At 41.4% G+C, this 11,803-nt stretch overlaps 2 protein-coding genes across 5 annotated transcripts in view; one reads left to right on the top strand and one right to left on the bottom strand.

Moving 5' to 3' along the window:
* Positions 1 to 5,180, top strand: part of LOC106813962 (TRAF-type zinc finger domain-containing protein 1-like) — a 30,264-nt gene extending 25,084 nt beyond the window's left edge. The window contains exons 14-15 of one of the 2 annotated variants that reach the window (XM_014818213.1): positions 3,732 to 3,904; positions 4,405 to 5,180. In XM_014818213.1, coding sequence (XP_014673699.1) covers positions 3,732 to 3,904; positions 4,405 to 4,471 — 240 coding nt within the window. In that variant the 3' untranslated portion in view covers positions 4,472 to 5,180. Of the gene's footprint in view, positions 1 to 3,731; positions 3,905 to 4,404 lie in introns of those variants that run through there. The other variant, XM_014818216.1, reaches the window with a different exon arrangement.
* Positions 5,181 to 5,702: 522 nt separating this feature from the next.
* LOC106813963 (HORMA domain-containing protein 1-like) lies at positions 5,703 to 11,052 on the bottom strand. 3 transcript variants are annotated; one of them, XM_014818220.1, is made up of 13 exons: positions 10,989 to 11,052; positions 9,692 to 9,815; positions 9,356 to 9,500; positions 8,911 to 9,011; positions 8,287 to 8,307; positions 8,138 to 8,164; positions 7,889 to 7,956; positions 7,583 to 7,734; positions 7,202 to 7,316; positions 6,932 to 7,079; positions 6,613 to 6,721; positions 6,298 to 6,494; positions 5,703 to 6,041 (listed from the first exon to the last, which is right to left on the bottom strand). In XM_014818220.1, the coding sequence occupies exons 2-13, from the start codon at positions 9,734 to 9,736 to the stop codon at positions 5,958 to 5,960; spliced, it is 1,212 nt and encodes a 403-aa protein (XP_014673706.1). In that variant the 5' UTR covers positions 9,737 to 9,815; positions 10,989 to 11,052; the 3' UTR covers positions 5,703 to 5,957. The 3 variants fall into 3 exon arrangements, with proteins under 3 accessions (XP_014673706.1, XP_014673705.1, XP_014673707.1); XM_014818219.1 differs by lacking the exon at positions 10,989 to 11,052 and adding an exon at positions 10,602 to 10,721; XM_014818221.1 differs by lacking the exons at positions 5,703 to 6,041; positions 10,989 to 11,052 and adding an exon at positions 10,602 to 10,721 and having other exon boundaries at positions 6,410 to 6,721.
* Between the last annotated feature and the right edge of the window lie 751 nt (positions 11,053 to 11,803).

Genomic DNA, 11,803 nt, shown 5'->3' with positions numbered 1-11,803 from the left:
GCACAAACCAAAATAGCCTCGAAGTGGTGACGGGAATGTCAGCATGTTTATCCTTCTGCTGCGCACCGTACCGCGTACCCCGTAGCCCCCGCTACAGCGGTTGCTTGGGGAAAACTGGTTCAAACAACATGCGGAGAATTTCAAACCAACATTGGAGGTAATTCCCAAAATACCTTTTATAAAGACAACGCGCCAGTGAACTGGGAGGAACAGAGTTTAATTGCCAGAAGGAGTAGATTATGCATGAAACGAAGTATTGCTAGTCTAGTACTGAGAAATTAGCGTTGGATGCGCATTGTGAAGCTTTAAGTGCTATCGTCACTCAACCGATCCTGCTTGCCAAGTGTGACTTCTAAACTGTGATATTCTAACAGTATCATAGCTGTAATCTTGTGATACCCACAGATGTATGATTAGAACACATTTATCATGTAGCTACGGGACCTTTCCGTGTGCAACGACAGTATTTCACCTACATGAAGTTAACAGGAGCAACTTTTACACACTGCCACTTGTTGCTCATACTGTATACGCCATATTTTCCGCGTACAGATATATTTAACGAATTCATTGACTTACGCGGCAATTCTGCTGGAGTGGTTAATTTCACGGTCAGTAATTATACTTTATTCGGAGTATTTCGCGTATTGAATTATTCACGTGTTGTTATTTTCGCGGTCGAGGACGCGTTCGTGAAATTCACAAAAATTAAACCACTGCGAAATATACAGCGCATACAGTAAGTTGTAACTTGTAACATAGAAACATGTATCCATATATGTGTCAAGAGTCTATAATAGAGACTATATCTCTATTAGAGAATATAGAGAATATTGATAAATTAGAGGATATAGAGAATTCAATATCTTTATTATATGGACTCTTGATATGTGTCTATTTGTTTGTGTGTGTGCTAGAGTCAGGCATGTTTCTGTAAGTATGCTATAGCCACATGATGATGATATATATATATACACAGTAAATTCATTTTATTTAATGCTATAGTGTTTATCAGTGAAAAAACTTAATTTTTCTTTCCGGGCCTTTTGCAACCCCCCAAAATTCCGCGGGCTACGTTTTCATTTCCAGGGCTCTTTTTCCATCTTTCCAGGTGCGACTTTTTTCCAGGGCTGTTTCCTCAATGTACACACAAGCACAAGAGGCAATACACACTCGTGGCGGGCGCGCACACACCCACACACGTCAAAGTCACCGCACAACACGCACGCAAGCACCACGCATCGCACGCACCGCACTGCACGCACGGGCACGCCCACCACGCATCACACAGCCCACACACACACAAACACACAGACACACAAGACACATACACGTACAATATTCAAGACAGTTAGTCAGCAACTGAACAGATCAATAGATAAGCACAACTCACATCACAACCACCAATGCACGCGCTTGAATAGTGAATAGCATCACAGGTTTCACTAAACACAGAACATTACGGCTAGCCACAATTAGTGGAATGGTCCGCCTGTACGAGCTAGGAGGATCGATCGTCTATACGGCGAAGTCCCTCTTGCGGCTGGGGTCCAAGGCCGCCGTAAGGGCCCTGAAGCTCAGGGTTGTGAAGAAGCGGACTCGAGCCCGCGAGCACGTGTGAATGCTGGCACATCGACGCTGCGTACGCCTGCTGCAGGGCGGCATTGATGAAGTAAGGGGGGCACGATTGTTTCAGCTTGGTACTAATCAACTACTAAAAATTTGAGAAGGGTGCATTGCTGGACTATGAGAGAGCGGCAGCAGAAAGCTCTTTCGGGCGAATGAACAAAAACAAACTACAATCGGAAATGACACACGAGTGGTGCCTGGCAGGGAAAAATAATACGTGTGTGAATTTCATTAGGATTTCCATGGATTACCGTTCTATAATCCTACGGGTCGTGGTCCTACGGGTTTAACTCGTAGGCACGCCCGCAGGCATCACGCCCACACATCACGTAACGCACGCACGCATGCAGCACGCCGCGCATGCAGAGCACACACCACGCAGCGCGCGCAGGCAGCACCCGGCAAGCAGCGCCGCAGACACCCACCGGCACAACCCATGGCACGCCCGCACGGCGCACGCAACGCAGCAGTGCACAACCGAACCACGCGCTCAGGCACACCGCAACGGTCACGCCCGCGCAGGCACAACACGGCAAGCACGCGCACAGGCACACACAGTATAATATACCGCGGCGCGGCGCGCGCGTCTGATGGAATGCAATCACACATGCCAGCTAATGATAAACACTTGACACCACACTCGTACTAGGAATTCTATCCGCGCCGTGGAACCGGCCTGCCGCTAGCGCAGAGCGCCGAGCGAGGAATCCGCAAGGCGCGGAACCGACCTGGACTCAATCGATTCCCAGGCGACCTTTTTGGCTGGGGTCCGCCCTCGATATGATTTCGGGGCTCTTTTTGGCAATTTCGGGGCGAAATCGCCGCCGCCCCCCGGTGGTATTTCGATATCGTATTTTCGGGGGCTCTTTTTGGCATTTCGGGGGCGAAATCGCCCGCCGCCCCCGTGTATTTTTTCCCCTGGTGTTTATCCTTTTCATTTTCATGGGCCCATTGTCAGAACCATAGAAAACAGATAAATGGCTGTCATGTCTAAAATATATTAATTTTTGAATTGAAGTGCTGTGGAAAAGTTGTGACATGTTAGGCTTATGACATATCTGAAAATGGACACAAGATATTTGACGAAATTATGAATAAGTCAGATTGCAAATATCTTACCTCTCGGTGTATGGGGAACTTTACTCACAGTGTAGTTAGCATGCAGATTGTAACCATGTGCCAGTGATACTGCTGTGGGAGCTTACTGTTATCGGCACTTATGTAGATCAGTAGTGCTGTCAGTTTATATGGCAGTCATGCACACAAACAAATAATACTTCCCACCACACCTATATTATATGTATAACTACAAGTATGCATATATACATGTACAGTTCCTGTGACAGTCTTAACCAAACTGCAACATTCGAGCAACGTTGTGGAAACGTTATGTGTTAGCTGGGAATTCAAACTATGTTGTCAGTTGTCACGTACATGAGCAGATGCAACATCATTCGCTTGCAGCACATAAGTCAGTCTAGACAGTTGCTTGCAGGTTACTGCTGCATGGTTATGAGTTTAAACTCAAGACCCAAGTAAATGCACTTTGATCAGGTACCCGCGGTAATTTACCTTCGCTCTCATGAAAAATCAATAAATCGAGCTAATATTTATCAATGTAAGGTTTATAAAAATATGTCAGGTAGCACATGCATGTGTATTTGCATGTGTTGTTAGGTGCGTGCATTTGTTAGGTGCGTGCGTGCGTGCGTGCGTGCGTGCGTGCGCATGTGCCTACAACAGGTGCGTGTGCGTGTGTGTGTGTTGTGACTGTCTGTGCGTGTGCTTGCGAGTGTGTGTGTGGGTGTGTGTGTGCGCGCGTGTGTGTGCACAGTGCACGTGTGTTGGGGGCGTGTGATGCAGCCATTTGTGCATAGATTTATGTGGCTCTATTTACATCATTGCCATGCTCAACAGAATTAATTTTAACTTGTGTCCTGATATGAATGCATGCTAGACCTATCTATGTACATGTATCATAAGAGATACACAAGTGGTACAACCGTATGTAACAGCAAGGTAATAGGTATCCATGTGCTTTCTATGAAATGATCCCTTCTACTGTCCTTATGCTGTTATCGTGCATTCTTATTTCTTTGTAGTATGTGGCAATCTCAATTCAGCCTGGTGTGAAGATGTCTTTTGGAGGCACCGAAGATCCTTGTGCTATCAGTACTCTAATGAGTATCGGGTCCATCTCCCGTGACAAGAATAAGAAAACCAGCAAAGCTCTTTCTGACCACATCAAAAAAACTCTGGGTGTCCCCTCTGACAGGTACGTTTGGAGACTGCGTCGGGAGGAATAGATCGATAGCAAAACATCATGGAAAGTTTATAAAAGTTTGTAATTTGAAACTGTAACATTTACTCACAGATTAGTAGATAGGATCAACAACCATTTAAGTGGACTACTGTTAATTTCATATGCTGTGAAACCTAGTCGACTACATTTTTTGCTTCAGGAAAGTTGTAATTTGAATTTACCAATTTAAATATTATAAAATGTAACTTCACGTAAATTCTGAGTGTGTGCAATATTTTTAATTGAGACGTTAAATCCATCTCTTAAATTCGCTGAACAACCAGTATTATTAATTGAGTAGTATGTATGACTACCGTGATAGGCTCCTCCCCCCAGGAATTTTGGAAGGCATGCTGTTTATGGATGGGGGAGGGCCCGGGAGGGAGTTGTACCAATCGGAGTCAATTTCTAAAATCCAAAGTGCACATGTGAGTTTTAAATAAGTAAAATCATCTTATCTGTTTCACTTTCAGGATGTACATTACCTTCTACAACGCTCCAAGCGAAGATGTCGGCTTCAATGCTGGAACGTTTGCTTAAAAACGGGCACCAAGAGGTCGGAGTAATCACTAGTCATCTTAGCAGTAGGCTGCTGGTAGCAAGAAATCCTTACAATGTAGCATTATGTTGTTCCGCTCTTTCATGATATATGTGATACACGTATTACATATATTATGCTGTCATCTTGTGGAAGTAAAAGTCACCCTTAAGTAAATTGTCTTGTTTATTATAAAAAGCCCAAATCATGATATCTAAGGAAAAGATATTAGCTTTGAAAAATCATTTTGGAATTTGGCATAAGAATGTACATGGATTAGGTTACATCTAAAATTTGAAATAAAACAATTTTTGTATGCATGCTAACCCATCTGGCGAGGTTATACCTCAAACAAGAAATTATAAGTGTGGCCTAAGAAATTTGTTGTGCTTGTTTGTTGTGAATTTTTTTTTAATTAGTTTTGTTTTTGTTTAAAATACCATTTATCCCTACCATAGGTGCTTGTATGCAAGTAGAAGTAGTTACTGTTAGCAAGTAGTCAAACTATCTGTAGTGAGGTGAATTCAATGTAAGGCCTAAGTAAAAACATACTGGAGAGTACGGAAACTACATTATAGGTATACGTTTGTGTAAGTGCATCCGAATGTAAGGAAACACTGAAAAATTGTATCAAAACTTAATTATTCATGGATTATGGTTTTAGACACTGTGTGATAAATAAATACGAATCACAAAAACTTTGTTTAAAAATTGCTTTGTCGATGATTCAATATGTAATATGCAATACACAATTGAGGGTGGGCTTGTAGTTCAAATATCTTACATTTTAAACTAAAACTCCCTAAGATTACACTGGGCTAAACAAACTTATTCTTGACTCTCTTAATCTGTTGGTATGTGTACCGGTTGCTGTAAATTACAAACTCAACGTCCCCTTTACGGCCTGCCTGATGAAGCCCAGGTATGCTAGTCAGCAGAAGTCCAGGTTCCAGTAATCACAGTTAACAAGAAGTATTTGTAATGAATTTTTATTATTTTTCTCAGTAAATTCTAAATAAACAATTCTTTATAAAATGTGTTAAATGCAAAAAAGTCTATTCAGGCTTAGGAAATTGCTTTGGTTAAACTTCATTATTAGGATTTATAACAAAATCAACAATATAAAAGTTTCCATTAATATATTAGCGCATTAAATCTTCTTTGTATTTATATTACATTAAATAAGTAATTAATTTTAAGATGTATTTCTATTTCGTTCCTTTCTTTCGTTCCTTTTGTATTATAATTTGGTTCCTTTTTGTCACAGCCACATCAGTCTAGCTTGTTCGTTTGACACTAGCTAGTTCTAATTAAAAAATCATTGGCTGCGTGTTGATTATGATTCAGCAATGCGGATCCAGCAGGTTAAGTGAATGTCACAGCTGCCACCGACGATACTGGTCTCTCGTTCAGGTTCTAAATGCACATGTGCCTTTCTGCTTTTCCCCGTTCTTGCTCATGGAAGCATATCACGCCAACTCTTCGTGGTTAATTGGCTCTGCTGGCTTTTCGGCGCTTGCTGCGGCGCTGGTTGACTTGTGTGTCCGACTCCTGGCTATCATGCAGCGCAGGCTGCAGATGGAAACAAATATTTGTAGACACTGCACTATTAGCTTACACCCTGCACCCTTGAGACTTTGTGATTTTGGAGGGTTACTGCCAAGGCCACCTCAGTTTATATAATATCAAGCCAGTGTGTGTCAACAGAGAGGACAGATAGGCATTGAAAGTGGTTTTTCAGGTACCTGCAATCATCCAGTTTTGTGCGTCCCATTAAAACTCAACATGTCCAGTTCTCTCGTTCCTTGGTAGCAAAATGTTACCTTACCTTGTTTTCGATATTGAGCAGTCTCTTTCTACCCTTAGCAACACCGGCTGCTCTATTGCTCCTATCTTCTGCACCCAGCTGTTCAGACGTGCGACAGAGATCGAGCTGGCCTGTTCGTTGTGCGAGGTACTGCAATTGCTTTGCAATAGTTCCTGGAGAGGCCCCGTCGCCAGCGCCTGTGATTGGTGCCTTGGCGCCTGCACGCACGTAGATATACCTTAACTCGATAAAGGTGTTATGCTTGACGTTTTCGCATACAGGGTAAACTGATTTGTGTATGTGTGGTAACACAAAGGTTTATAATCTAACGCGTACCTGACGGCCGTGTGGGGCTAATGGGGTCGGGCACTGCAGGTTCTTTCGCAGTGGTGGATGCGAATCGTGTTTGTCCTTCTTCTTGTGATGAAGAGTTGCTGCTCAACACCTTTAACAATGTATCAGTGTAACGTTTGACTTTCCTAGCAGCATGTGGATCAACTGAAATGTCAGCTATTGGAGATTTAACTTAGGGATCAAGGCAGATGTACAATTAAAGATTGTCAAAGCTATGGGAAACTAACAGGGCTTGATACCCTTAATGCAACTAAAGGGCCAATTTGAAATAACCTATTTACGAGCGATAAATAAAATGCACCTTTTCCGCCGCAACGTCCATTTGGTCAGAGAGGTCATCGTCCGAGTTATCCAATCCTTCGTTGGTCACCGGATGTACATTGGCATCCGTTTCATCTACACCATCCTCTCCAAAGTTCTTCTTGCTAACTTTGATTCGAACCTTCAGTCTGTCGTAACAATAATCCGTTCACTCTTGCAGCTGCTCCGGAGAGCTCTTATCTATCATATGTCAACCGGTCGCCAGAACGGGCGATTACAACTAATATCAATGGCTCGATGAGCAGCTTACTTGTGGAATTTAGTTGCAACGTCGCCAGCTTTTATGTTCACGGGTTCATCCTCGTACATGTACGAGTCGGTGTCCGATGGTCTGAAGCCTGGCGGTTCATATGCCGGAGGGGTCACTAAGCGGAAAGATTGAAGGCAAGTTACAGGTGACATAGCATCTATCGTAGACACGCAGTACTAGTTTAACCTTGAAAACTGTCTAGGTATAAAAAGTGTCAATGCTTCTTTCCGTATATATGCGCGAGTTCCAAGTTAAACTTGTGAGGATATGAGTTTTAATGTGATTAAGCCACTTTCAGACTTCTTAGAGACACTTTTCGTCACGGTCGGAGTGCGTGGTCTCGCTGTATGAGCACGTATCGTATTTATGAGGTATGCTCACCCTCGTCATAGTAGAGAAGTTTCATGGTCATCATGACGTCATCTGGAAGGCAGCCGAGCCCCTGCGTCAGCACCACGAGTGTGCGCAATAGTATCATTGTGGCTTTTCGGGTTTCTGCTGCTGACTTTGCTGCTGCCATCTTCTGGCTGTTTCTGTAATGAAAATGTGGAGCGAGGAGCACTGTGAGATAGAGGACGATGATTCTTGCTGGCTCACCAGCACGGGAATTGAGCGATTGAAACTGGTCAAGCAAGAGTTTTAGTCATGCTACACACATGTTAAAACGTCGTGAAAATTAACATGTACCTGAAGATTGTCACTCCACTGCTATCAGCATGATAGCTGAATTTGAATGTATATGACTCTATTAGCTTCTGAAAATAGAAAGCAACAACATGTCTCAGCCAACCATACTCGCACAAATAATCTCACTGTCATGGGGCAGTAGGAAATTGTAATCATATGTAATTGATGCAACACTGAAATCTGTGAAGAGGTTTAATGCATGGCTATATAACTGTATTTTAATAGCTCGTAATGATTGTATGAACTCACCTCTGGTTGAGTAGGGTCTACATATATCTGTAAAGCAGAAATGGTGTAAATTTCAGTATTAACAGTAGAATGTTTTGATGTAAATAAATTCTACTACTTATAAAAAGGCATCATATATTGTATAATATTTGGTAAAAAAAAATACTTACTCCTAGGATTAACATTCGTAGCTGAAAAAAATAAAAATAAAAATCAATACAACCCATCAACAATCTGCATTTATTACACGTTACTATAGCTCATAGGGTCTATGTCCCCCAGGGTACTGCCGGAACGTACCCTGGGTACGGTCCGGTATACCGAAACGTACCCTGGTAACTATATAGCTGATATGGTTATAGGGTTAGGGTTAGGGAGTAGGGGTAGGCAACTCCCTAGACTCGTTAGTGGAGTAGGACATCAGGGCAGTTTTTTAAGTAAAATTTGCTTTTTTGGTTTTTTTTCTTTAGAAAATCAAGGGAAGGAAAATTTTATTTTAGTCTCAACTAGCGCCTCCTGTTGGCATAATCATCAGTATGTTGATGGTGGCCAATATAACGTAGAAGTAGAAGTAGGCAAGGTACGGTCCGGCATATTAGATAGTAGTATTTAGTACCAGGGTACGTTCCGGTATACCGGACCGTACCCAGGGTACGTTCCGGCAGTACCCTGGGGGACATAGACCCTCTCAGCGTTACTATACGTACTACATTAATAAATACTTGGTTATGGAATTATTATATATAGCATGAACAGGTCTGTATAAAATTACACATACGCTTTAGAAAACTCACGTATTTTCGTTCTAGTGCATCAAAGACTCCTTTAAGCCAACGAATCACCTGACAGGCTCCAGGGCACGAAGAGTCATCTCTCAAGATCTTTAAACTCAAATCTTTTAAAAAAGAAAGATGCTGTTCACTGCATGTTGAGTAGATTACTGGCTAGACCATCAGAGGATATATGTTTATGATCTAAAGTTTAAAAAAAAAACCATGAATAAATGTGGAAATTTTAGAAAATGGCATGGACAGCATTGTGCGACAGGGCAGATACACACGTATTGCCGCACCACCTTAATTGTCCCCATATCCAGTGTACATAGCGGAAATTGACAAGTATCCCAAAATAACATAACGTACAGTGCAGATCATGGCAGCTGGGTTTTTCTAACTATTGAATGTTTATATTGACCAATATGTGTAAAATGATTAATATTCGAATTTAAGCAAGTCATACCTTCTAGACAGCGATCACTAAAGGCATTCTCAGGGAAGATAGCTCTCAAATATGCAACATGTGAAATTGCCATAGCAACCAATTTCTTCATAAACAGCAGTGATTGTTGCTCTACAGCTTGCTCCGTTGGAAAGATTTCTCCCCACTATTAATTATATCAATTTATTAATGTGTTTTATTAACAAGTAATGTATCTATCTATACACATGTATATATATATATGTGTACATATGATATAGCATATATTTTGCTTGCATATAAGTAAATGCAGTTCTTGTTCATTTAACAGTGATACTCAGTGATAGACATACATTACTAGTAACACTATAATTATACCGTTCCAGTCTTTGGGCCACGTGCTAACTGCGCCACACCACTCATTCTCCTTTCGTTTTGTAGTGCCCTTAGAATGTTAGCATATACTTTAGTGCAATTAGCAAACAATGTGAAGCTGGTTTACCTATAAAACAAAACCAAAAAATTTACAGCGATAGTATTAGTACAGCTGATAGGGTCTATGTTCTCCAGGGTACTATCGGAGGGTACTCTGGGTACGGTTTGATATATTGGAAAGTACCTCGGGGTACTATACAATGTCACTGCATACCCTGCATTGTCCCACCGCGGTACCCTGACTTTATCGGACGTATTTCTGATGTTGTAAAACTAAAATATAAAAGCTAGCTCTTTGTTAAAAAAAAAGGAAAAAGAAAAATATATTGTCAAACATATAGCATACATTTTTATTGGATTGCGATGTTTTGAGGTTTCTTCTATGTGATGTAGTAACTTGACAGAGTGTATGTATTACAACATCAGTTGGCTGAAAGTCAGGGTACGGTGGGAAAATGCAGGGTACACAGCGACATATCGTATAGTACCCCGAGGTACTTTTCGATATATTGAACCGTACCCAGGGTACCCTCCGATATTACTCTGGGGGACATAGACTCTATCAGCATTAGTACACCGACACCATCTTACTCTTAGGCAAGAGATGATTCTAATTCATGTAATACTACTACTAGATAACATAACATCATAAACATGCACTAAAGGAGGCAATACGATTTCTACTATTTTCTAAAGAGTAACAGTTTGCAGAACCACAAGTCAAATGCGATCACACTGTCACTGTACCACGTTTCATGAACTGAGACATTGCAATTTGCATATTTAGAAGGCGTGTATTTAAATATTTCAGCGTACAGTTTACTGTTTGACACCGACTCTAACAGAGATGTACCTAACAAAATCTAGAAGTTAGAAGGTTGAATCTGTTACTTAATTTCATTATTTCAAAATTGAGCGAGTGTCTTATTCAATCTGACAATCATTTCATTGACATTGTCATATGATGATAGCCTGATACTGATAGCAGATGAGATAGTAGTCCGCAAATGCAGACGTTATAACTCCGCTTTGGTAATGTGAGGGTGCGGGTTTATCACCCCATTACTGGAGTCTGCGTCGGCTCGGACTAATGAGATAGGTACTCATGACATGACTAATGACTATGTCTATGATTCATTGATTCAATCATTTACACAACAGTAAATATAACGTGAGAACCTTTGGTAATATAGTCACTTAGACTTGTGGAATTGCGACGTTTTAATTAATAACTACTTACTTATTAGTAATAGTAGATCCAGTAAATACAAGAATCAGTTCGGATGGTTGGCAAAAATGTAAACATACAATCGTCTGCTCGCGCAACAACAATGTTACAGCACCACCTATCGGCGTAAAAGTGTTTATCGTAAAAAAACATTATTTATTTAGATTACGACACATATATAATTTATAATCATCACAGTGCATTTTCTACCCATGTCAATAAAGCATTCGAAGGGTCCGGCATTACGTATGACAAATCTAGTTTGACCATTACGTTGGCGATAGCGGACCGGAAGTTTACATCTGCCGTGCCGGATGTTCATAAACTGACGTGGCGTTCATCGGCTGTGATCGGCTACTATCTCTCATCATGGCGTACCAAACGTTTCAGCAAGAATACATGAATATGCCACCTATAACGCGGGCGTACACAACGGCGTGTGTATTAACTACGGTGGCAGTCGTAAGTATTTTTCTCAAATCAAGTTCAATTACAGTCATTTACTGACAATGTCAGTGAATGCAAACGATCAACGATTTCAGTAATTAAATTTAAAATTATATTAAAATTACGCACGTGTTCATCTGCTCCAGATGGCAATAATTTGGCCAGAGGCTCAAACCTTCTAACCTCTACTACAATCTCACTGCACTGCTGCGCATACTCAGTCATTGTTGCTTTCTGCACAGGTAATATTATTGCCAATATTGGCAGCATATACAGCCACACGCGTGTACGTGTCGTTACCATCCAGCCACACGAACTACACATGCACACACACATACACATTGCGCGCATACACAAGTAGCTGGATGGAGGCGGAGTAC

Source organism: Priapulus caudatus, unplaced genomic scaffold (assembly GCF_000485595.1).
Source record: "Priapulus caudatus unplaced genomic scaffold, Priapulus_caudatus-5.0.1 Scaffold849, whole genome shotgun sequence".
Lineage (NCBI taxonomy): Eukaryota > Metazoa > Priapulida > Priapulimorpha > Priapulimorphida > Priapulidae > Priapulus > Priapulus caudatus.
Note: the sequence above shows the minus strand (reverse complement) of the source record. Positions and strands in the feature narration are given on the sequence as shown.